Source organism: Pantherophis guttatus, chromosome 16, assembly GCF_059756535.1.
Source record: "Pantherophis guttatus breed Tessera chromosome 16, ASM5975653v1, whole genome shotgun sequence".
Taxonomy (NCBI): domain Eukaryota; kingdom Metazoa; phylum Chordata; class Lepidosauria; order Squamata; family Colubridae; genus Pantherophis; species Pantherophis guttatus.
Genome location: NC_142078.1, coordinates 6,832,025 through 6,856,319, shown reverse-complemented (window position 1 = coordinate 6,856,319; position 24,295 = coordinate 6,832,025). Strand labels below are relative to the sequence as shown.

The 24,295-nt window shown below is 44.4% G+C and overlaps 1 protein-coding gene across 4 annotated transcripts in view; it reads right to left on the bottom strand.

Annotated features, from left to right (window-relative positions):
- CDK5RAP2 (CDK5 regulatory subunit associated protein 2) overlaps window positions 1-24,295 on the bottom strand; it is a 105,410-nt gene that overhangs the window by 66,210 nt on the left and 14,905 nt on the right. For all 4 annotated transcript variants that reach the window (XM_087879544.1, XM_087879546.1, XM_060694869.2 and 1 more), the window contains exons 7-15: window positions 22,884-23,038; window positions 21,626-21,764; window positions 21,449-21,502; window positions 19,736-19,855; window positions 19,426-19,518; window positions 17,441-17,659; window positions 3,911-4,081; window positions 2,948-3,121; window positions 1,541-1,638 (exon numbers count right to left, since the gene is read on the bottom strand). In XM_087879544.1, coding sequence (XP_087735670.1) covers window positions 1,541-1,638; window positions 2,948-3,121; window positions 3,911-4,081; window positions 17,441-17,659; window positions 19,426-19,518; window positions 19,736-19,855; window positions 21,449-21,502; window positions 21,626-21,764; window positions 22,884-23,038 — 1,223 coding nt within the window. The remainder of the gene's footprint in view (window positions 1-1,540; window positions 1,639-2,947; window positions 3,122-3,910; window positions 4,082-17,440; window positions 17,660-19,425; window positions 19,519-19,735; window positions 19,856-21,448; window positions 21,503-21,625; window positions 21,765-22,883; window positions 23,039-24,295) is intronic.

Genomic DNA, 24,295 nt, shown 5'->3' with positions numbered 1-24,295 from the left:
GCAGGATGGATTTTTTGGGCGGGTGGGGGGGGGGGGTGGGGGAAAGAAAGGCTGGATCCAAGATGGACTCCATCATCTTGAAGCACAGGCTGGAGGGGAGCCATTCCTCCACAAAGGAACAAGCACGGATCTCTGAAGCTGCGGTCCGTTAAGCTCAGGACTACACTGGGGACCAATTCATGATCTTCATTCAGTGTCCTCAACAACACCGAAGGGAAAAGGTGCTTCTGCCCTCCTCCTCTTCTCATTTTTCTCCTTCTTCTCCTCTTCCTCCTCTTCCCCTTCTTCTCCTCCTCTTCCTCCTGCTCCTCTTCCCCGTCTCCTCCTCCTGCTCTTCCTTCTCCTCCCCCTTCTCCTTCTCTCCTCCTCCACCTCTTCTTTCACTTTCCTTCCTCCTGCTCTTCCTTCTCCTCCTCTTCCTCTTCCCCTTCTCCTCTCCCCTTTCTCCTTCTCCTCTCCTCCTTCACCTCTTCTCCTCCTTCTCTTCTCCTCTTTCCCTTTTATTCCTCCTCCTCCTGCTCTTCCTCTTCTCCTCTTCCCTTTCTCCTTCTCCTCTCCTCTTTCACCTCTTCTCCTCTTCCCCTTCTTCTCCTCTTCCCCTTTTTCTCCTCCTCCTCCTGCTCTTCCTCTTCCCCTTCCCCTGCTCTTCCTTCTCCTCCTCTTCCCCTTTTCCTCCTCCTGGTCTTCCTTCTCCTCCTCCTCCTCTTCCCCTTCTTCTCTCCTCTTTCTCCTTCTCCTCCTCTCCTCCTTCTCCTTCTTCTCCTCTTCCCCTTTTTCTCCTCCTCCTCCTGCTCTTCCTCTTCCCCTTCCCCTGCTCTTCCTTCTCCTCCTCTTCCCCTTCTCCTCCTCCTCTCCTCCTTCTCCTCTTCTCCTCCTTCTCCTCTTCCCCTTTTTCTCTTCCTCCTCCTGCTCTTCCTCTTCCCCTTCCCCTGCTCTTCCTTCTCCTCCTCTTCCCCTTCTCCTCCTCCTGGTTTTCTGCTCCTCTTCTCCTTCTCCTTCTCTCCCCTTTCTCCTTCTCCTCCTCCATCTCCTCTTCCCCTTCTCCTCCTCGTGCTCTCCCTTTGCCACCTTCTCCTCTTATTTCCCCTTCTTGGTTCTCCTTTATAATTTTAATCAGCATCATTTGGACATTCATTGATTTATGTCTTGTAACGAGTGTCGTTTCTGAACAGAGAAATAAAACAGGAAAGTCCTCCGAGGAGAACCAGCCCTTACGTACACCAGAAGAGCCTTTATGGACCTGGCCCACCGAGTCCACCCCTTCTCACCACATAAAGGCCAAATGGAGATGTTTGGACATCTCAACTCTTTCATTCGTGAGCCCAAATAGACGTTTGGCACCAAGATCTCCACGAAGTTTGGGAACGATGTCGTGCAAATGAGGTTAGCCAAGGAATTCCATCTCCTCTTCTAAGGTGTTGTTTCTGTGGCTGGGCTTTTATGTGTTTGAGAAACCCTGGGAGACGTTGCCTAGATGCCACCCCCCCAAAGGGCTCCGCCCACCGCTTGTCAACTTTGAGGCAAAGTAGATACTGCTCACCCATCGGCATCTTTCAGAGACTTGATCAGCGTCGCAAAAATGGTGTGCTCTTTTCGAAGGGTTTCGAGCATTTCGGAGTATTCGGATTCCTTGATTCTCTGAAAAAACAAAAAAATTAGCAAAATGAGTGGTGTGGTGGTCTAGAGGTGGCGCTCTTGCCTCACAATCAGGAGGCTGTGAGTTTGATCCTAGGTAGAGGCAGATATTTCTCTCTCTGGGTACGATGAGTGTGTGTGTGTGTGTATATATATATATGTATATGTTTTTCTTCTAGCCAGGTTTTCCCTACGTAACCAAGGTTTTTTGTAGCTCCAGCTCAGTACAAAAAACCTTGGTTACGTAGGGAAAATCTGGCTAGAAGAAAAACACACATAAACCCTACGAAGAAGTAAGAAAAATATATGTATATGTGTGTATATATATATATGTAGGTCTTTGGTTATTCGGGTTTTCTCCCGCGTAAAATTGGAGGTTTCTTGGCAACGTTTCGACGAAGTCTCATTCGTCATCTTCAGGCTGGTGTCTTTGGCTTCGTGCTTCTAGGAGCAATGTGTGTGATCGCAGCTGTTTCTTCCTTTTAACTGCCAGTGGGGGTGTGAACTGATTGGGTGGGAGCTTGGCTGTGTTCTGATTGGGTGGAGGTGTGTTCTGATTGGGTGGGGGTTTGGCTGTGCTCTGATTGGATGGGGGGTTGGCGTGCTCTGATTGGATGGGTGTGTGTTCTGTTTAGGTGGGGGCTTGGTTGTGCTCGGGTTAGTCTGAGTAGCAGGGGGATTTGAGCTGGTGAGCTGTGTTGCTGTTGTTTGGTTTCGTGTTCGTGGCCGTGCTATCTCTTCATGGTGGGTGTCAGTCTGCTTCATGTATGGATTGGAGGGGTTTAAAGGGGCTAATGATGCAGCTGTGGTCTGGCTTTAAACCCCTCCAATCCATACATGAAGCAGACTGACTCCTTGTTTTTATTCAATCATTATTTATTTATTTATTGGTTCGATTAATATGCCGCCCTTCTCCAGAGACTCAGGGCGGCTTACAATGCGTTAAGCAATAGCCTTCATACTTTTGTATATACCTTCTTAGTAGGATTTTCGGACCCCACTAAGCGGCGTTCTTTTTTATACAAAGTCAGCTTATTGCCCCCACAATCCGGGTCCTCATTTTACCTACCTCAAAAGGATGGAAGGCTGAGTCAACCTTGAGCCTGGTGAGATTTGAACTCGCAGTAATTGCAGGCAGCTGGTGCTACTTAACAGCGCTTTAGTCTGCTGCGCCACCAAGGCTCTTCCTATTGATCATATTCTATTTGCGACTAACTCTGAAATAGCCTCTAAATACAACGTGGGGCACAGATTTCCCTTGGAACGTGTTTTTTTAAAAAATATATATATATAATTGGGAGAGAAGGCCTACCTCTAATTCGTGCATCATTTTGGTCACCAGCTGCTCGGATTGGGCTGCGCATTTTTCTTCGATCAAGACTTCGTTCTGTCTCTCTAGCCTCTCTTTGTTTTTCTCCAGGTTTTGAAACTTCGTGGACCATTCCTGCAGCCTCAAATCTTTTTCTCTAATGACCCCATCAAGAGTCTGTCGGAAAAAAAAAAAAAAAAGACACGAAACAAACAATGCGTCGCTTGTCGTTAACGGGCAGATCGCTAGGAAGAAAGGTGTTTTCTTATGTCCCTCTTGTTTTTGAAAAAACCCAAAATCATCGATGTCAATCTTGGCGCGTCTTCACAGATCCAGCAAAGGAATCTTGTGAAATGGCACCACAGCTCTGCAATTTCTTTTAAAAGCCATGGGCCGCTCAAGAAAATCAGGAAGTCTGAGTTAACGAGGGAGGAAAATCAGAATAACAGAATAACAGAGGTGGAAGGGACCTTGGAGGTCTTCTAGTCCAACCCTCTAGCCCAGGGGTCGGCAACCTTATACACTCAAAGAGCCATTTGGAACTGTTTCCTATAGAAGAAGAAAAAAAAACACCGGGAGCCACAAAACCTAGGTGGGCGTGGCCAACTCGATGTCACTCACTCCCACCCAGTCACATGACCACCTAGCCACGCCTACCCAGCCACAAAACTATTCTCTATGTATCTCTCCCTCTCCCTCTCTTTCCCTCTCTCACACCCCTCTACGTATCACTGTGTTTCTCTCTCTATCTCCCTCTGTGTATGTATCAGTGGTGGGTTCCTCCCGGTTCGGCCCGAATCCGCCGAGCCGGTAGCAGTGATGATATGACGTCACCGAACCGGTTCGGTGACGTCAATCTATTGCTGCCTCCTAATCCTCTTTGTTGCTCTTCTCTCTGCACTCTTTCTAGAGTCTCCACATCTTTAACAACATCAGGACTTTCCCTCCAGCAGATGTTCTCCTCACCTGGAGCAGCTCATCTTTCTGAGCAACGCCGTCCGTCAGGCGTGCGATGACCAGCTCTTGGTTCTGCAACCTTTGATCCTCTTCGCTCAAGAGGACCTGGTAATGCAACTCCATCGCCTTTTCCTTCTCAGCCAACTCGTTTTGAGTTTTTTCCAACTGGTTTCGAAGGTCCTGGGCGGAGACGAAAAAAGGAGACAAGAAAGCGCACGGAGATTATTGGGAGAGATCGGGATACATGGCAGGGAGTCCTCGATTTACGGCCTGAATGTCTGTTGCGGTTATTTAAGTGAGCCGCGCCCAATTTTGCAGCCTGTTTTACCACACTTCACAAAAGCCGCATGAGAATCGGAGATACTCCCCTTCTCTTTTACCTCAGAGTCGAATACAGGTAGTTGCTCGACTTACAACGGTTTGTTTAGCGACCGTTCCAAGTTACAGCGGCACTGAAAAAAGAGACTTGGGACCATTTTTCACACTTACCACTGTTGTATTTATTTATTTTATCCAATTTGTATACCGCCCTTCTCCTAGTGGACTCAGGGCGGTAGCAATCCTCACGATGAAAATTCAGGAGCTTGGCTGCAAAACTCGTATTTATGAGGGTCGGAGTGTCCAGGAGTCACTGTTCTGACCTAAGCTTCCCCAACAGCACGAAGCCGAGTCCTCGTCCCAATAAACCCCTTTTATTTAATTTACAGTGAATTCCTCTCCAGCAAATTCTTTCCTCTTCCACAGTCTTTCAAGATCGTTCACAATTAGCGGCCTTTATCAGGCTTGGAGAGTGGCCAGGTCGATATCTTTCACACTCTAACCGACAATACTTGGCAAGAATGCAGGAACAGATCTTCACCATAATGAACTAATTGTCTCCTGCAAACTCCATTCCCCTTTCGCTCCTCTTTTATTCCCTCTGGGAGGGGCCATTGACCAGAGTCCACCTGTGGCTTTACTCCTGAGTCGACCCTTGTTCCTTAGCTGTTCCCTTCTCCTGGCAGCTCTGTGCATGCGCACATTGGGAACAGGATCCAGTTGTTCTTCTGCCTCACTGATGTCCGACTCCGAAGGCAGCTGACAACTGTCAGACGGTCCTGTCCCTCTCTCTGCCTCAGACGCAGAGCCCTCGTTAGAACCTTTCACAGACTCCAGGACTGGCCCATGTTCCTCCCCAACGTCCTCACTGTCCAAATCTGCTGCCAGATCTGCTGGCGGGCCACAACAGTCACGTGATCCACTTTTGCGACCTCCCAAGCAAGCAAAGTCAACGGGGAAGCCGGATTCGCTTAACAACCGTGTTGTTAATTTAACAAATGCATCGATTCACTTAACAACTGTGGCAAGAAAGATCGTAAGATGGGGCAAAATCCACTTAACAACCGTCTTGCTTAGCAACATAAATTTTGGCCTCGATTGGAGTCGTAATCCAAGGACGACCTGTATTTAAAAAAGTAACGCTCCCTTTCTTTTTTAAATTTGAGAACGGGACAAATATGGTCCAACCATTTCCCAGCGTAGGCAATTTAAAGATCTTTAGGTTAAGATAAAACAGGTCACCAAAGAAATTATTATTATTTGTATAGGCTGGGGAAGTCTTGAATTCGAGAACTGGGCTGCGGCTAAATCTCTGTGTTGTTTTTTTTTATACATTCTGTATGTTCGAAACGTCCCTTTATTTCCCCGTTCGGTTTGTAAATATTCTGTTTGGAGACGCCTGATCTCATTTGAAAATCTGTATTAGCTGCTGGCTGTCTGGGGATTTGATAATAGGTGTGAAATCTGGTAAGAGCCCTGAAATGTAACAAGCGCAGTAGGGAAAAATAAAAAATCAGCTTCCACATGTCGCTCACATATAGCCCTAGAGAATTGCAGTTCTGGGTCAAATCTGCAAAACTTCGCCTAGACTGAAAATATTTTTGCACATTAAGACAGGACAACAACAGGGTTTTATTTTTTTTAGATAAAACACCCAGTCAGATGCTCAGAAGTTATTCCAGCTTTTAAACAAAAAACAAACCCCCCCCCCACAGATACGATTTTTAACACCGCCCTGAAAAAGAGATGTGAAAGAATTCGGTAGAAAAACAGAATTTATAAAGTGATCCTGTAGAAACCGAATGCATCGGTAATAAAAACCCATTCATTAAAAAATTTAATTTAATTTAATTTAATTAATCATATTTCTATGCCGGCCAACTCCCAAGGGACTCTTGGGAGTGACTCAACGTTGTTCTCTCAAGCAAGTATGAAAACAGACGTGAGGGTTATATTATTGAAATTATAACGGAAGATAATACGGCGGACATTAAAGCATATCGGTTTAGATGTTATTGCATGCTTGTTAAATATTTATATGAAAATAAAAATTTTGTGTAAAAGATAGGAGTGAATAATATGGAGTAAGGAAAATGGAATGTAATAATTATGAATATGTTTATCTCTATTGAAATGTATGATACCCTGTTTCCCCAAAAATAAGACATCCCCTGATAATAAGCCCAATCGGGCTTTTGAGCGCATGCGCTAAAATAAGCCTCCCCCCGAAAATAAAATTTTTTAATTGGGTGAATTTTATGGGTAAGGGGTTTTAAATTGGAGAAGCCTAAGATAATTTAATTTTGTTTTAATGTATTTTAATATTTGTATTGTGTGTTTTTAATTTTGGCTGTTCACCGCCCCGAGTCCTTCGGGAGAGGGGGCAGTATAAAAATTTAATAAATAAATAAATAAGCCCTCCCTAAAAATATTTAAACGCAGAGCTGGAAATCAGATAAGACGGCAAGAGGAGCCCCGTCTTGCTCCACGCGCCCCAAAATAATAAGACCTCCCCGAAAATAAGGCCAAGCGCTTATTTCGGGGTTCAAAAAAATCTAAGACAGGGTCTTATTTTCAGGGAAGCACGGTAGATAGATAATTGATAAGATAGCAGACAGATAGATAGATAGATAGATAGATAGATAGATAGATAGATGAGAGAGAGAGATAGCAGATAGATAGCAGATAGATATATAGATAGAAGGATAGAGATAGATAGATAGATAGATAGATAGATAGATAGATAGATAGATAGATACCCTGTTTCCCCCAAAATAAGGCATCCCCTGAAAATAAGCCCAATCCGGCTTTTGAGCACATGGCAATAAGGCCAAGCACTTAATTCAGGGTTCAAAAAAATATTAGAGAGGGTCTTATTTTCAGGGAAGCACGGTAGATAGATAATTGATAAGATAGCAGATAGACAGACAGACAGACAGACAGACAGATAGATAGATAGATAGATAGATAGCAGAGAGAGAGATAGCAGATAGATAGCAGATAGATATATAGATAGAAGGATAGATAGAGATAGATGACTGATAGATAGATAGATAGATAGATAGATAGATAGATAGATAGATAGCAGAGAGAGAGAGATAGCAGATAGATATATAGACAGAAGGATAGATAGAGATAGATAACTGATAGATAGACAGATTAGATAGATAGATACCCTGTTTCCCCCAAAATAAGGCATCCCCTGAAAATAAGCCCAATCCGGCTTTTGAGCGCATGGCAATAAGGCCAAGCACTTAATTCAGGGTTCAAAAAAATATAAGATATGTGCAACCCATCTCTGGGCCACTCCCTTTCTTAGCCTTACCTTGCCCCTTAAAATTGCAACAGGGAAAAAAAATAATGAGGCTGTAACTCCTGGAGTAAAAAGCTTGGGATAGAAATTGTAAATAAGTCAAAACTGTACCAAGCCGAACAAAACCTCTCATCAGCCTGCTCAGGTGGCCGAAGATATTGAACGCAAAAAAAAAAAAACCATGCGCAACTTGTGGAAGGGCATTTGCGTTGCTGCTACCCACAATTAAACCGCAGGTGGCATTAATATCCTAAGCCGCTCGCTGCACCTAAGCAAGGATAGAGCCCGCCATCCTTAGCGTCGTTCTATTTTAGAGATCATTTAATTTCCCAGCCTGGAACTTTTCGCTTCTTATTCCTTCCCCTCTTCCGAATGAGACGTAAAGGAGCCAAATAAAATAAAATAAAATAAAACGGGGAACGGTTCATTGTCTTGAGTTTTATGGACTGGCAACCCAGCGGAGCAGCTGTCTCTCGCCTGCCGTTAAGTAAGACGGGAAGGCGGCGCGGCTCGCTCACAAAAAGCTTTGCGTGGCAGCCCTCAAAAGAGACTGCCGTTAAGAAAACACCGGGGCACACTTTTCGCTCCCGCTTGCCTGCCGGAGGAGCAAAGATTGCACACTGCAATGTATTTAATAACATCAGTGTGTGTGTGTGTGTGTGTGTGTATGTATTTTGCACACTTCGTCAAACAAGCGGGGAGCTTGAATTCTGAAAATACAATTAGACCACAACAGAGCCTAAAGTTTCGGTGGCTAAATGAGAGGTTGAGCCGATTCCGCCCTGTTTTTACGACCTTTCTCGCCACGGTTGTTAAGCGAATCGCGCTTCCCCCTTGACCTTGCTGGTCGGAAGGTCGCAGAAAGAGGATCCCGTGACCCGGGGACACTGCGGCCGTCATAAATACGAGTCGACGGCCCAAGCGTCTGAATTTTGACCACGTGACCCTAAGTAAGTGCAGAAAAACCGTCATGTCGGTTTTTTCAGGGCGGTCGCAACTTTGAACGGTCGCTAAATGAATTGTCGTGAGTCGAGGACTACCTGTACAGCGGGGGGGGGGGAAGAACAAGACGACTAGGTGGTTCAGTGGCTAAGACGCTGAGCTTGTCGACCAGAAAGGTCGGCAATTTGGCGGTTCGAATCCCTAGTACAGGTCTCCTCTGTGAGCAGGGGGTTGGACTAGATGACCTCCCAGGTCCCTTCCGACTCTGTTACTGTTACCAAAACAAACTTTATTCGTATTTAAAAAAACATTTAAAACAAATATAAGAAAAACAAACAAGTTTCTCTTAATCAAAAACACAAATTACATATACATATATAGTACATATACAGTACTCGACTTCATCTATTGACTACTTTCTATTATTATATATACATATATACATACGCACAGTGGCTTATTTCCTTTTCTATCTATCTGACAGTGCAGTTGTTAATTGTATTGATTTCTTCTAAATTTCATCTTTAACCATTCCCCCTCCTCTGATTTATCCACTGGTACCATCTATTCCATATTATGAAGTATTTTGAGTCTTCCTTATCCTGTAACTCTAGAGTTAGTTTGTCCATCTCTGCACATATATAAATTTTTTGTATTACCTCCTGGTCAGTTGGCAAGCGATCTATTTTCCAGAGTTGTGCTAACGCTAGTCTAGCCGCCGTTATAATGTGGAGTATTAAATATTTTATATCATTTCTAATATTCTTATTAATCATGCCTAGTAAAAAGACTTCGGGTTTTAATTCAATTTCGTAATCTGTTATTTCTAATATCCATGTTTTTATTTTGTTGCAATATCTCTTAATTTCTGGGCAAGGCCACCAAGCATGGTAAAAAGTTCCCTGTGTTCGACTCTGTTACTGTTAAAATACTGGATCTGAGTCTACGACAACTCACCGCAGCCAACTGTCCGCACCCAACTCACCGTGGGACACTTCAACTTAACTGTTCCTTTCAGTTACTTTTATTATTGGTGACCATGTTTTTATCTAAATTATTCAATAAAATTTTGCTTTATTTTAGTGTTATATATTATTATTATTTATTAAATTCATATGCCGCCCCTCTCCGGAGACTCAGGACGTTATTGGCCACGGTTCCATCAAAATTGGAGGCTAAAACATACGATGAACGGTTGCAGGAACTGGGCATGGTTGGTCTAGTGAAGAGAAGGACCAGGGGAGACAGGATAGCAGCCTTCCAATATTTGAGGGGCTGCCATAGAGAGGAGGAAGGGGGTCAAACTATTTTCCAAAGCGCCTGAAGGCCAGACAAGGAGCAATGGATGGAAACTGAACAAGGAGAGATTCAACCTGGAAATAAGGAGAAATTTCCTGACAGTGAGAACAATCAACCCGTAGAACAGAAGTTGCCTTCGGAAGTTGTGGGAGCTTCATCCCTGGAAGCTTTCAAGAAGAGATTGGACTGCCATTTGTCAGAAATGGTGTAGGGTCTCCTGCTTGGGTGGTGGTGGGGGGTTGGACTAGATGACCTATAAGTTCTCTTCCAGCTCTATTCTGATTGATTGATTCAACCAAGAAATAAGGAGAAATTTCCTGACAGTGAGAGCAATCAACCCATGGAAGAGAAGTTGCCTTCAGAACTTGTGGGACCTTCATCCCTGGAGGCTTTGAAGAAGAGACTGGAATACCATTTGTCAGAAATGGTGTAGGATCTCCTGCTTGGGCGGTGGTGGGGGGTTGGACTAGATGACCTACAAGGTCCCTTCCACCTCTGTTAATCTATTAAAATATATTTAACTCTGGTATTTCTTGAATTGTCCCACGGTGAGGTTTTCACGGCCAGTTGTCCCATTCCGACTTCAATTTGATCGTTTTAAAATAGGGATTTAAAAAAAACTGAATTTTGGGTCGGAAAACGTTAGAAAACAACTTGATTGGGGTCGGTCAAGATTAAGCAGTAAAACTCAAGTGGTAATGGATCCCACTTGATTTAATGAAAGATATGCAAAGCTTTAAACCGGCAAGCTGAACTGTGATCGACAACGGGAAATTTATCTCTTACATCAGTAATAATCAGGATTTTATTACTATTTCCCCCCCTACGAAGCAAAGTTGGTCTACTTCCAGTTATGTTAGGGAGATAAATAACGTGGCGAAGAGAGTTGTAGAATAGGATCGGAATCTGGAATCTGGTCCCAGGACTTGATCCCACAAAGGATATATAATTCTTGGTCAAACCAGCCTATCACCCATTCAGAAATAAATGGATAGAGCAGGGGTCTGCAACCTTAAACACTCAAAGAGCCATTTGGACCCGTTTCCCACAGAAAAGAAAACACCGGGAGCCACAAAATCCTTCCCGTGCCTATTTCTCGAGTGGCCACAAAACTAGCATATGTAGTTGAATTAAACATTCTGTTTTCTTCTGAAATTTTTCTTTTCTTGGATTTATCCATGGTTGGCCTACCGGGGGTTGAAAAGCTCAATAAATCGTGTGCCAGCGGGTGTCGCACATTAGCTGTGACGGATATTTTGAGCCGCAGCAGAGGGGTGAAAGAGCCACACGCGGCTCCAGGGCCCCAGGTTGCTGACCCCTGGGATAGAGCAACGAAAACTGTTGGCAATGTGAGTGTGAAGATGCTACATATTTTCATATATGATGGACATGTAAAAAAATTAAGGCTTTTGGGATTAAAATATGGTGGATTATTCAAAATATTTTAAGGGGAAAAAAATTAAATTTACACCACAGTTGTTTTTTGTTGGGAATAGTCACGGATTGTACTGTAGTAGAGACTAAGTTGGTTTTGAATTTAATAACAGCTGCCAGGTTACTGGTGGCACAGTACTGGAAGAAGGAAGATCCACCTACCATTGAGAAATGGACATTAAAAGTTGTGCATCTGGCTGAGATGTCAAAAATTTCATCATATCTTAAAGATCATTCAAATGAAAGACACATATCACAATGGAGAAGATGGACTGACTATATGCAAAAAAAGTACCCGAACAAGAAGATTCATATAGCTTATGAATGAAATATTTTTAAGTAGTTTATTAGTCTATTTTAGCAAGCTGGCCTGGCCTAACTCCCATCTTTTAAATTTTTTAAATTTTTAAATTTGTGATTTTATAAATTGGGTGTTTTAATCTGTGTTTCGGCCGCCATATTTAATAATTTTAAGGGACTTTTTTAATATTTGGATTATCTGTATTTTATCTTGGCTGTCCACCGCCCTGAGTCCTTCGGGAGTAGGGCGGTATAGAAATTTGATTAATAAATAATAAATAAATGTTTATAGTTTTTGAGCTATAAGGAGTTAAAGACCTAGGGAGAATATGAATGCAATAATTTGTTAGCATACTTTAGCTTTATGTTTGTGAATGCTATACCCTGTGCCTGTTCTGGGAAGTCTAGGGATGGGGGTGGGGGGGAAGGGGGGAGGGGGAAAGGGTGTGGGGGGGGAAATGTTTGTATTTCTTATAAAACTTTTCAATAAAAAAAAAAACTGTATTCAGAAAACAGTAGTATTTTTGGATCAGCGGGCAATCGGCAAGCTTCCGTCCTTATTCCTATATCCGCGATATAATTAAATTTCTGTGCGCGCACACAAACACAGGTGCACCTGGCTATAAACGCATGGAGCTCATCTGCCACCAGTAGCTTTTCATCCCTACTGGGTGAATTACACAGCTGTCCTTTCCAGCTCAAAATATCCTAAATATCAATATTAGAGAACTGATGTATTTTAGGATTGAGCTGCGGAGTCCTCGGTGCTCTCTGAGCTGGGTTGTTTGCCCAAGCGAAATCCGAAAACGCTGGGGAATTCTTCGCAGCTCGGCACACATCAGCCATCAATGGACACATAGAGATAAACCACGTTTACAAAGCATTCAAAAGAGACAAGGAAGAGGCTAAGAAGGAAACAAAAAGACCGGAACGCAAGTCCTCTTCAAGCAAGGGACACCCAGATAAGAAGGGATTAACACCGGACAAACAATCAAGCAGAAAACAATACCCTAATAAAGGAATTTACCAAGGAGGAAATGCACCGTGTACCAACACTGACAGGGCAAGCTACTGTACGTAGAGGGAGGAAACCCCACACTCACTAGCACTGATGATGTTACCTAGTCAGGTGAGGAAACGTCTGCAAGCAAACAACCAAATTCTAAGAGCACCAAGGACCCCACAGTTGTTGTCCTCCTCCTCCTCCCTTTTCCTCTCTTCCTTTTTCTTCTTTTTATCCTCCTCCTCTTCCTCCCCTCTTACTTTTTCTTCTTTTCTGTCCTCCTCCTCCCTCTCCTCCTCCTCCTCTTCCTCTCCTTCACCTCCTCTTCCTTTTTCTTTTCTATCCTTCTCCTCCTCCTCCCTCTTCCTCTCCTTCCTCTTTTCCTTTTTCTTCTTTTCTATCCTCCTCCTTCCTCTTTCTCTTCCTCTCCTTCCTCTTTTCCTTTTTCTTCTTTTCTGTCCTCCTCCTTCCTCTTTCTCTCCCTCTCCTTCCCCTCTTCCTTTTTCTTCTTTTCTATCCTCCTCCTCCTCCTTCCTCTTCCTCTCCTTCCCCTCTTCCTTTTTCTTTTCTGTCCTCCTCCTCCCTCTCCTCCTCCTCCTCCTCTTCCTCTTCCTCTCCTTCCCCTTTTTCTTTTTCTTTTCTATCCTCCTCCTCCTCCTCCTCCTCCTCCTCCTTGCAAACCTCACTCTCTTCTACCACCAATGATGTTACCTAGTCAGATAATGAAACTTCCGCAAGAAAAAAACAAATCTCAGAGAGCATCAAAGACTCCAGATATCCCAAATGCCTTGGTCGAGCATATTCCATCCTTGAAACATGCACCAAGACTGCAACTCCCATCATCCCCATTCAGTCCTGGCAACCCGAGGGAGAGGGAATGATGGAAGAAGCAGCTCCCTCCCCCAATTTGCAAACCAAGATGGTAACGAAACCTCTGCAAGCGTCGGAACATCACTGCAGATGTTCAACGAATAACCCGGTTGTTAAGTGAATTTGGCTTCCCAAAAGGTCGCAAAAGGGGAATCCCGTGACTCGGGGACCCCGCAACCGTCATAAATACGAGTCAGGGGCCAAGCATCCAAATGTAAATCACGCGACCACGGGGGACGCTGCGATGGTCACCAGTGCGCAAAGTGCAAACTGGCCCCGGGTCATTTTTTTCAGCGCCGTTGTAACTTTGAACCGTCGCTAAGTGAGCTCTTGAAAGTCGAGGACTACCTGTATTGGCAAAAGATTCGTTTCAGGCGCCGAAAATCCCTGTTTGCCCATATTTGCAGAACCGTGTCAAGGTTTTTGCAGGCTCACCCAAGCGGGAAGAAAAACAAAAGACAAAAAAAGGGGAACAGTGGGAAACAGCACCGCATCGGTAATTCTGTCGTATATAAGCAGATCACACACACACACAAAAAAAAAAGAGGGTGAAAATGTTGTGGCCATTTGTGGCGAGAGACACCCCTCTGCTGGCTTGAAGCAAGATGACAGCAGCCAAATCTACAATCACCCTTCACGTAGGAATAACTAATCCAGCAGAAAATGAGCCGACTGAAGGCGGAGTTAAACGCGTCATCAGTTTGGAATCATTGCGTAGCCACAAGAGACCCAAGTTTTATTTATTTTATTTATTTATTTATTATATTTCTATACCGCCTTTCTTCCGTAGGACTCAAGGCAGTGTACAGTCAAGAAAAATATAGACACACAAACATCATAAAATTGCTAATTAAAATTATTACTTAGTTTGGTCAATTAAATAAAACCCAGAATTAGATAACATTTAAAAAATAATTCACATGTTCATATGTTTAGCCCTGCCTGTTGGAACATCAGGGTCTTGAGGGCACGGCGGAAAGCACGGAGATCAGGGATATTCCGTATCTCCGGGGGCAGTTCATTCCGAAGGGTTGGAGCCCCCACAGAGAAGGCCCTCCCCCTGGGAGTCGCCAGTCGACATAATTTGACTGACGGTACCCTGAGTAGTCCCTCCCTGTGAGAACGAACTGGTCGGTGGGAGGCGATGGGTGGCAAAAGACGGTCTCGTAGGTACCCAGGTCCTAAGCCATGGAGCGCTTTAAAGGTGATAACTAACACCTTGAATCGCACCCGGAAGACCACCGGGAGCCAGTGCAGCTCGCGTAGGAGAGGTGTTACATGGGCGTAATGAGCTGCGCCCATAATCACCCGTGCGGCTACGTTCTGGACCAGTTGGAGCCTCCGGGTGCTTTTCAAGGGGAGCCCCATGTAGAGAGCATTACAGTAGTCCATACGGGAGGTAACTAGGGTTCCAGCTCCCCGACAGTTTTTGCCTTTTTGTGTTCTAGACTTATCTTTTTTTTATATAAAGTTTTTTTTTATTTTTGTTTCTCATCAACACATTTACATGTACAGTCGTTTCCATCATTTTTCATTCATCTTTTCTTTTAACTTTCATTTTTCATTTTTACTTTTTCGGGGCTATTCTTTTATCCTTTACCTTTACTCCAACCTTTCTTCTTCTTCTCCCCTTCTCTTCCTTCCTGTTTCTCCTCCTCCTTCCTTCGTTCTTCCCCTCCTTCTTTCCTACTTTCCCTTCTCTTCTCCCACTCCTCTCTTCTTCCCTCCTTCTAACCTTCTCCTCTACTCCTCTTCCCCTCCCTTTTCTTCCTCTCCTTTTCCCTTTCTTCTCCTCCTCCTTCCTTCGTTCTTCCTCTCCTTCTCTTTCCTACTTCCTTCCCCTTCTCTTCCCCCACTCCTCTCTTCTTCCCTCCTTCTAACCTTCTCCTCTGCTCCTCTTCCCCTCCCTTTTCTTCCTCTCCTTTTCCCTTTCTTCTCCTCCTCCCCTTCTCTTCCTTCCTCTTTCTCCTCCTCCTTCCTTCGTTCTTCCTCTCCTTCTCTTTCCTACTTCCTTCCCCTTCTCTTCCCCCACTCCTCTCTTCTTCCCTCCTTCTAACCTTCTCCTCTACTCCTCTTCCCCTCCCTTTTCTTCCTCTCCTTTTCCCTTTCTCCTCCTTCCTTTCTCTTCCTTCCTCTTTCTCCTCCTACTTCCTTCGTTCTTCCTCTCCTTCTCTTTCCTACTTCCCCTTCTCTTCCCCCACTCCTCTCTTCTTCCCCCTTTCTAACCTTCTCCTCTACTTCTCTTTCCCCTCCCTCTTCTTCCTCTCCTTTTCCCTTTCTTCTTTCTCCTCTTCTCTCCTCTCTTCTCCCTTCCTCTCTCTCTACTCCTTCCCCTCTCTCCTGTTGTTTCCCTTTTCAGTTCAATCCAAAGTGGTATTCGAGCAGCCCCGATTTCCTAATTATCTTTATTCTCATTTCAATTTCTTATTCAATTATTATTTATTTTTATTTCATCATTTGCGTACATTTTTATAATATCCCATCTGAAGCTCTTGGATTAGCTTAATCTAAGCCCTTTAAAGGAGGCTGCTCATCTTTCCAACAACTCAAACCATGATGTACATATCGTTTGTTTAAAAAAAAACCAATGTAGGTAAGTAGGGGGGGATAAATAAACAGGTATTTTTTTTAAAAGCTGCAAAGAGCTAACGGAGAGAAATCTTGGAGGTTTCTAACACTCTTACTTGAAAGCATGTTGGGCCAAGATTTCCCCATTACAGGTAGTCCTCGACATACGACAACAAATAGAGGCCAAGATTTCCGTTGCTAAGGGAGACATCTGTTAAGTGAGTTTCGCCCCTCCCAATAGTGTCTCCTTAAGCCTCAGTCCCCAGGTGAGCCTGTGAAGGGGGACGGGGCGTTCTCCTCCCAAGTCATTGGGTCAGCCTGTGCTGTTCTCGCCTCCTCTCCACTCTCCGTGCTCGGAGATCAGGAGAGGGTGGTCCTTGCTCGTTGTCTGAGTTCCGTGGCTCCTCCTCTCCACTGCCTGCCTTCTCTTCCCACCCCACTGCTCTCTTAGTCGTCCTGCCTCCATTCTTCCCTGCTGGCAAGCCGTCCCAGGTCCCAGGGATTCCTCGTTCTGCTCCTCCCCGCATTCCTCCAGAGCCAACGAAGCCGTACCCTCGACCTCCATCAGCCCCACCTCTGGCTCATCCACCTCCGTGGACTCAGATTCCGACGAGGCCATGACAGATCTTTCTTAATGCCAGCCCTTGGCCCCCGGAAGCTTTAGCGTTTCTGTCTAAACCCCAAATTTTATTATTTATTTATTTATTTATTTATTATTCAAATTTCTATACCGCCCTTCTCCTTTCGGACTCAGGGCAGTGAACACCCAAAATAAAACATTTATACATAAAGTACGATTAAAAATAGATTTAAAATAATTAAATTTGGCCCATAGTTTAAAATTTATCAATTTAAAATCCATATCAAAATTTAAAATCAACCATAAAATCATAAAATCAAGAGAGACCGGCTAACTGAGAGAGATGTGTTTTTAGGGCCCGACGAAAAATCCGGAGGTCGGAGATCACTCGTATCTCTGGGGGTAGATTGTTCCATAGGGTAGGTGCCACCACAGAGAAGGCTCTCCTCCTGGGGGTCGCCAGCCGACATTGTCTGGCGGACGGCACCCTGAGGAGGCCCTCTCTGTGGGAGCGAACTGGCCGGTGGGAGGCTGTTGGTGGCAGAAGGCGGTCCCGTAAGTACCCTGCCCTAAGCCATGGAGCACTTTAAAGGTGATCACCAACACCTTGAAGCGCACCCGGAAGTCCACCGGAAGCCAATGCAGCTCGCGCAGGAGAGGAGTCACATGGGAGCGCCCCGTCGCTCCCATAATCCCCCGCGCGGCCGCATTCTGCACCAATTGGAGCCTCTGGGTGTACCCCAAGGGGAGCCCCATGTAGAGAGCGTTACAATAGTGCAGACCAGAGGTGACGAGTGCTTGAGTGACTGTGCGTAAATTCTGTACAACGAGCATCAAAACCGTGTCAACTACACTACCCGTCGGCTCCGGCAAACCGGTTTATTGGAAATGGCAAGAAAGTGGTAGACTCACGTGGATGGTTTTGTCGCTCTGGTTTTTCTGCCGCCCAGCTTCTTCCAAGTCTCTCGCCAGCTTCTCCTTCTCCAGGAGCAGCTCGCTCAGCTCCTGTTCGACCCTCTTCAGCTTGCGTTGGAGCTTCCGGTTCTCGGTGTCCTTGGTCAGGTTTTCCGAGCGCAAGTCTGCCAGCAGGCTCTCTTTCTCCATCAGTAGCTCCTGAGGATCTTCAGCACCCTAGGAGAAGCAAATAAAAACCTTTAGCTATCCCATAGGTATAGCTAAAGGTAAAGGTAAAGGTTCCCCTCCCACATGTGTGCTAGTCGTTCCTGACTCTAGGGGGCGGTGCTCATCTCCGCTTCAAAGCCGAAGAGCCAGCGCTGTCCGAAGACGTCTCTGTGGTCATGTGGCCGGCATGACTCAACGCCAAAGGCACACGGAACGCTGTTCCCTTCCCACTAAAGGTGGTCTCTATTATTTCTACTTGCGTTTTTTACGTGCTTTCGAACTGCTAGGTTGGCAGAAGCTGGGACAAGTCACGGGAGCTCACCCCGTTATGCGGCACCAGGGACTCGAACCGTTGAACTGCTGACCTTTCGATCGACAAACTCAGAGTCTTAGCAGCTGAGCCACCGGGTCCCTTTCCCATAGGTATACTTGGTTTTAAAAGGGTGGTGGGGTATTTAATACGTCCATGACTAAATGTTGTGCCTTGGGATGGCAACCTCTCATAAGGTGGTCCCGCTCCGTGAAGGACTTGATGGTCTCTGAGCTTGGTTGCTTCCTTGCAGACATTTCGTGACCCAACTAGGGTAATATCATCAGTCCTAGAAGAGAGTGGACTTCGCTTTCTGTTTATATACAGCTCCTTCTAGAGCAGATGGTCCTACCTGGCTGGGTCATGAAACGTTTGCTGAAAAACAACTAAATTCACCAAGAATCCCATAATCATCCTCATCCTCCTCCTCCTTTTCCTCCACTCCACAAACCACACTCCCTTCTGATGCTGATGAGGTTACCTAGTTGGGTCATGAAAAGTCTGTAGGAAAACAAGCAAGCTCAGAGAGCCCCGAAGACCCCACAATATTCATCTTCCTCTTCCTCCTCCTCCTCCTCCTCCTGCTGTCTGCAAACCCCACTCCCTTCTAGACTGATGATGCCATTTAGTTGGGTCATGAAACATCTGCAAGTAAACAACCCAGCTCAGAGAGCACCTAAGACCCCCACAGTCATCCTCCTCCTCCTCCTCCTCCTCCTGCTATCTGAAAACCCCACTCCCTTCTAGACTGATAATATTACCTAGTTGGGTCATGAAAAGTCTGTAGGAAAAGAACCAAGCTAACTAAGAGACCACCGAAGACCCCAGATTACTCTTCCTCCTTCTGTCTGCAAACCCCACTCCCTTCTTTTTTTTTTTATTGAAAAAGTTTTACAAATACATTTTCACCCCAATTTCCCCCCCCAACCCTCCCTAACCCCCCCTAACCCTCCCCTCCCCCCAGGACTTCCACAAAATATAATCCAAATCAAAGTCACATTTTATAAAACTTGAACCCCTCCACCCCCTGTATATTATTCAAATCTTCACAAGATTCAGTTATTCTATCCCTGTATAATACATTCAGTTAAAAGCTATCTGATATTTCCTAGTTGGATATTTATTCTGCACATAATCTATCCACTTTTTCCACTCCCATACATAAGTCTCTTGTGTCCCACTCCCTTCTAACACTGATGATGTTACCTAGCTGGGTCATAAAACGTCTGCAGGAAATCAACCAAGCTAAGAGACCACCAAGGATCCCACAATACTCTTCTTTCTCCTTCCCATCCTCCTCCTTCCCTTCCCTTCCACTCCACTCCACAAACTCCACTCCCTCCTAGCACTGATGATGTTACTTAGTCAGGTCAATGAAATGTCTGCAAGAAAACAACCCCAAGGACCCGACAGTTTCCACCCTGAGCTGCAAACACTACTATCTCCTCCATCTCCTTTGCCCAACCTTGAATTTCTGCGTCTGAGCTTGGCAACCGATCTCTCCAGACTTGGCCAACGATGCTTTCAGGCTTTCTATTTCAGAAGCGAGTTCTCCATTCTGAAACAAAGACGAAAGAACGAAAAATATAGGCGCAGACGGAAACCATCAATGGCCACAAAGGGGAAGAGGACGCCTCCCTCCGTAGAAAAGTGGACTTTTGAGTCTGAGGCAGCCAAGGATGCCTTTATATTTTGAGATATTCTTCAGCCTCAAATTTCATGTGGTTTTTTTTTTTTCCCGATGTTTCTGGCGGGACAGACCAAATCTCACCTACCTCGTTTTCCTTGGTTTTTAAAACAAGGGTTAAACCTTGGATGGTCTTGTCTCGTTTCAAGGCGTTTTTCTTTTCGGCGGAAAGCTCCGTTTCCCGTTCACGCAGGTTCTCCTGGAGACCCTAAAAGTTTTTTTAAAATGTAAATCCAAATTCGGTTCGAGAATAGAATAGAATAGAATAGAATAGAATAGAATAGAATAGAATAGAATAGAGTAGAATAGAATAGAATGTATATAAACATAAGGAATGGAATGGAATGGAATGGAATAGATTGTATATAAACATAATGAATGGAATATAGAATATAGAATAGAATAGAATAGAATAGAATAGAATAGAATAGAATAGAATAGAATGGAATAGAATAGAATAGAATAGAATAGAATGGAATGTATATAAACATAAGGAATGGAATATAGAATATAGAATAGAATAGAATAGAATAGAATAGAATAGAATAGAATAGAATAGAATAGAATAGAATAGAATAGAATAGAATATATATAAACATAAGGAATGGAATGGAATGGAATAGATTGTATATAAACATAATGAATGGAATGGAATATAGAATACAGAATACAGAATATAGAATAGAATAGAATAGAATAGAATAGAATAGAATAGAATAGAATAGAATAGAATAGAATAGAATAGAATGTATATAAACATAAGGAATGGAATGGAATATAGAATATAGAATATAGAATATAGAATAGAATAGAATAGAATAGAATAGAATAGAATGTATATAAACATAAGGAATGGAATGGAATATAGAATATAGAATATAGAATATAGAATAGAATAGAATAGAATAGAATAGAATAGAATAGAATAGAATAGAATAGAATAGAATAGAATAGAATAGAATATATATAAACATAAGGAATGGAATGGAATAGATTGTATATAAACATAATGAATGGAATGGAATATAGAATATAGAATATAGAATATAGAATAGAATAGAATAGAATAGAATAGAATAGAATAGAATAGAATAACAGAGTTGGAAGGGACCTTGGAGGTCTTCTAGTCCAACCCCGCTTAGGCAGGAAACCCTACAACACTTCAGACAAATGGTTATCTAATCTCTGCTAAAAAACTTCCATTGTTGGAGCATTCACAACTTCAGGAGGCCAGTTGTTCCATTGATTAATTGTTCTAACTGTCAGGAAATTCCTCCTTAATTCTAGGTTGCTTCTCTCCTTGATGAGTTTCCACCCGTTGCTTCTTGTCCTGCCTTCAGGAGCTTTGGAGAATAGCTTGACTCCCTCTTCTGATATTGGAAGACTGCTATCATGTCTCCCCTGGTCCTTCTTTTCATTAAACTAGACATACTCAATTCCAGCAACCATTCTTCATGTGTTTTAGCCTCCAGTCCCCTAATCCTCTTTGTGGCTCTTCTCTGCGCTCTTTCTAGAGTCTCCACATCTTTTTTTACATCATAGCAATCAAAACTGGATTCAGTACTCCAAAAATTTAACATACCCATGTTGTATTGTGATGCATCGTTGTTCCAGAATAGATAAGAGAAAAATTATTGGGGCTGCCGAAGAACAGATCGCAGTTAAATGTTCTTCTGGCTTGGGGAAATTATTTTCCTTTCTTTTAGAAAATTGAATTCTAAGAGGGGGGAAAAAGCTGCCCAACCCTCCCCCCCCCAAAGCAATGTTAAGGTTCTGAGTGCAAAGGACGAGAGTGCCATACCTCGATCTTTTTTTCAAGGTCTTTTTTTTCACTGCTGAATTCGGTCTTGAGAATCTACAACCACAGAAACGATTTTATTTTCATTTCGGCGATAACCCCCCAAAATGGATGGATGGATTGATGGAACAAACATCCAGCCTACTGACCATCCTTAGCAACCTCCCACAGTTTCCTCACCTCTAAGGTCTTCTCTTTTTCACCATTCAACGCAGCACCCGGATCTTGGCTTTCTTCTGAAGGTCTTCTCTGCCCTTCCTCCAAGAGCTGGAGTTCAGCATTTTTCCTTTCCAGAGAGAGACTCAGTTGCTCTATGCACCTACGGGCACAACACCAGCCTCTTACACCACAGGCAGGGAAAAAGCAAGGAGACCCCAAAACTTGACTCGCTCACAGGATAGAGCCTCTCCAGTTAGGGCCTCACCACTTATTCAGGATGTCCCGAAGGTGCTTTTTCAAGAGGCAATGTTGTGGTCTGCCAGCAGCCTGCGGAGCTGGCAGCGGAGTCAGACGGTGAAGAGGCTGGGGAGGAACATAGGCCAGTCCTGGAGTCTGGGGGAGGTCTGGACAAGGGCTCTGCCTCAGAGCAGAGATGAGGCCAGGGCCATCTGGGAGTGATGCGCGGACTCCGAAGCCTCCAGAGTTGGATATCAGAGAGGCAGAGGAACAGGAGGAGCCTGTTCCTAGTGCGCGCATGCAAAGAGCTGCCAGAAGGCAAGAACAGTTAAAACAAAAGGGACGACTCAGGAGTAAGGCCTGGAGATGAATGGCCCCTCCCATAAGGCTTAAAAGAGGAGCAAAGGCATGTGGGCCCTTTGCAGGAAAGCAACATTGTTAATTCTATTTCCAGTCGGCATCTCTGTTTGATTCTGGATTCTGTGTGGCTTTGCCAAGTAGGTCTTTGGCAGCGTGTCAAGGGAGATAAAAGGTTGGTGATTATCCCAAAGGACTTCTCCCGAAGAACTTTTTGCAACTAGTTGGGACTCAGCTGTGAATGAACATAATTCACAGCTGTTGCAATAAAACAGCTGTGATGGGAAGGGAAACATTTTCCTTGAAAATGTTTCCCTTCCCATCCAAGAAGCTTCTCCACTTCAAGAGGTTCTTCATCCAGGAACCGAAGAAGCTTCTTGAATGAGAAGCGAAACATTTTCCAGGGGGAAAAAAAAACCAAGAACATCCAGTTGCCTTTTGGAAAAGCACCTTTGGGACAACCTTGACCTGAATGATTGAGAAGCTCCATAGACATTCAACCTGCGAGTGGTGCGGTGGCCTAGAGGTGGAGTTCTCGCCTCACAACCAGGAGGCTGTGAGTTCAATCCTAGGTAGAGGCAAATATTTCTCTTTCTGGGCATACTGAGAATATATATCTGCTGAACAAAACCCCTCCCCGCAAGAAATTATGGGGCCGTTAAAAGAAGATGATAAGACATTCAACCTGTCTTTTTCTCCCAGCAGGGCTGTGATATCAATATCTTTGGCCTGCGCCGTGATGATCAAAGAGAGCTGTTGTTCCACGGCCAGTCGCTGGACTCTTTCGCGCTCCGTCAAAGCAAATGCTTTCTCTACTTCCACCCGGGCTGTTCGGAGGTCCTGTTACACAGAAAATAAAAGAGGGACATTGAAATCAAGGGACAGTCTAAACCAGCTTTAAAGCCAACCTTTAGTCCTCACCACTCAGCTCTGGAAAGACCCCCCACCCACCCAATATTTACGACTCCACCATACTACCAAAAAAGATGTCGAGACTTTGGAAAAAGTTCAGAGAAGACTGACTAAGATGATCAGGAGCCTTGATAGTACAGGGGTTTAGTGCACCCTGTTATTAACACAGCTGCCTGCAATTTACTGCTGGTTCGAATCTCTCCAAGGCTCAAGGTTGACTCAGCCTTCCATCCTTTCTAAGGTAGGTGAAATGAGGACCCGGTTTGTGGGGGCAATAAGCTGACTTTGTATAAATATACAAAAGTATGAAGGCTATTGCTTAACGCATTGTAAGCCGCCCTGAGTCTCCGGAGAAGCATATAAATCAAATTTAAAAAAAAAAAAAAAACTGCCCAAAGAGCTGCTGATCCAGTTCTAGAGAGGAACGATTGAGTCTGTCATCTGCACCTCCATAACTGTCTGGTTTGGTTCTGCAACCCAACAAGACAGACACAGACTTCAGAGGAGAATTAGAACTGCAGAAAAAACAATGGCTACCAACCTGCCTTCCATGTAGGACCTGGATACTGCACGAGTCAAAAAGAGGGCTGGGAAAATATCTACAGACCCCTCGCATCCTGGACACAAATTGTTTCAACTCCTACCCTCAAAACGATGCTATAGGGCACTGCACACCAGAACAACTAGACACAAGGACAGTTTTTTCCCCAAACGCCATCACTCTGCTAAACAAATAATTCCCTCACCACTGTCAAACTAGTTAATAAGTCTGCATTACTATTCATCTTCTCATCGTTCCCATCACCCATCTCCTCCCACTTATGACTGTATGACTGTAACTTGTTGCTGTATCCTTACGATTTATATTGAGATTGTTTCCTAGTATTTGATTGCTTATTTGTACCCTATGACGATCGTTAAGTGTGGTACCTTATGATTATTTACGAGACCGCCTTCTGCCACCGATAGCCTCCTATCGACCAGTATGCTCCCACAGAGAGGGACTCCTCGGGGTGCCGTCGGTCAAACAGTGTCGACTGGCGACCCCCAGGGGGAGAGCCTTCTCTGTGGGGGCACCTGCCCTATGGAATGAGCTGCCCCCGGAGATTTCATAGGATTCCCGACCTTCGCACCTTCCGCCGCGCCCTCAAAACGCTTTTCTTTCAGCAGGCAAGACTGACCTAA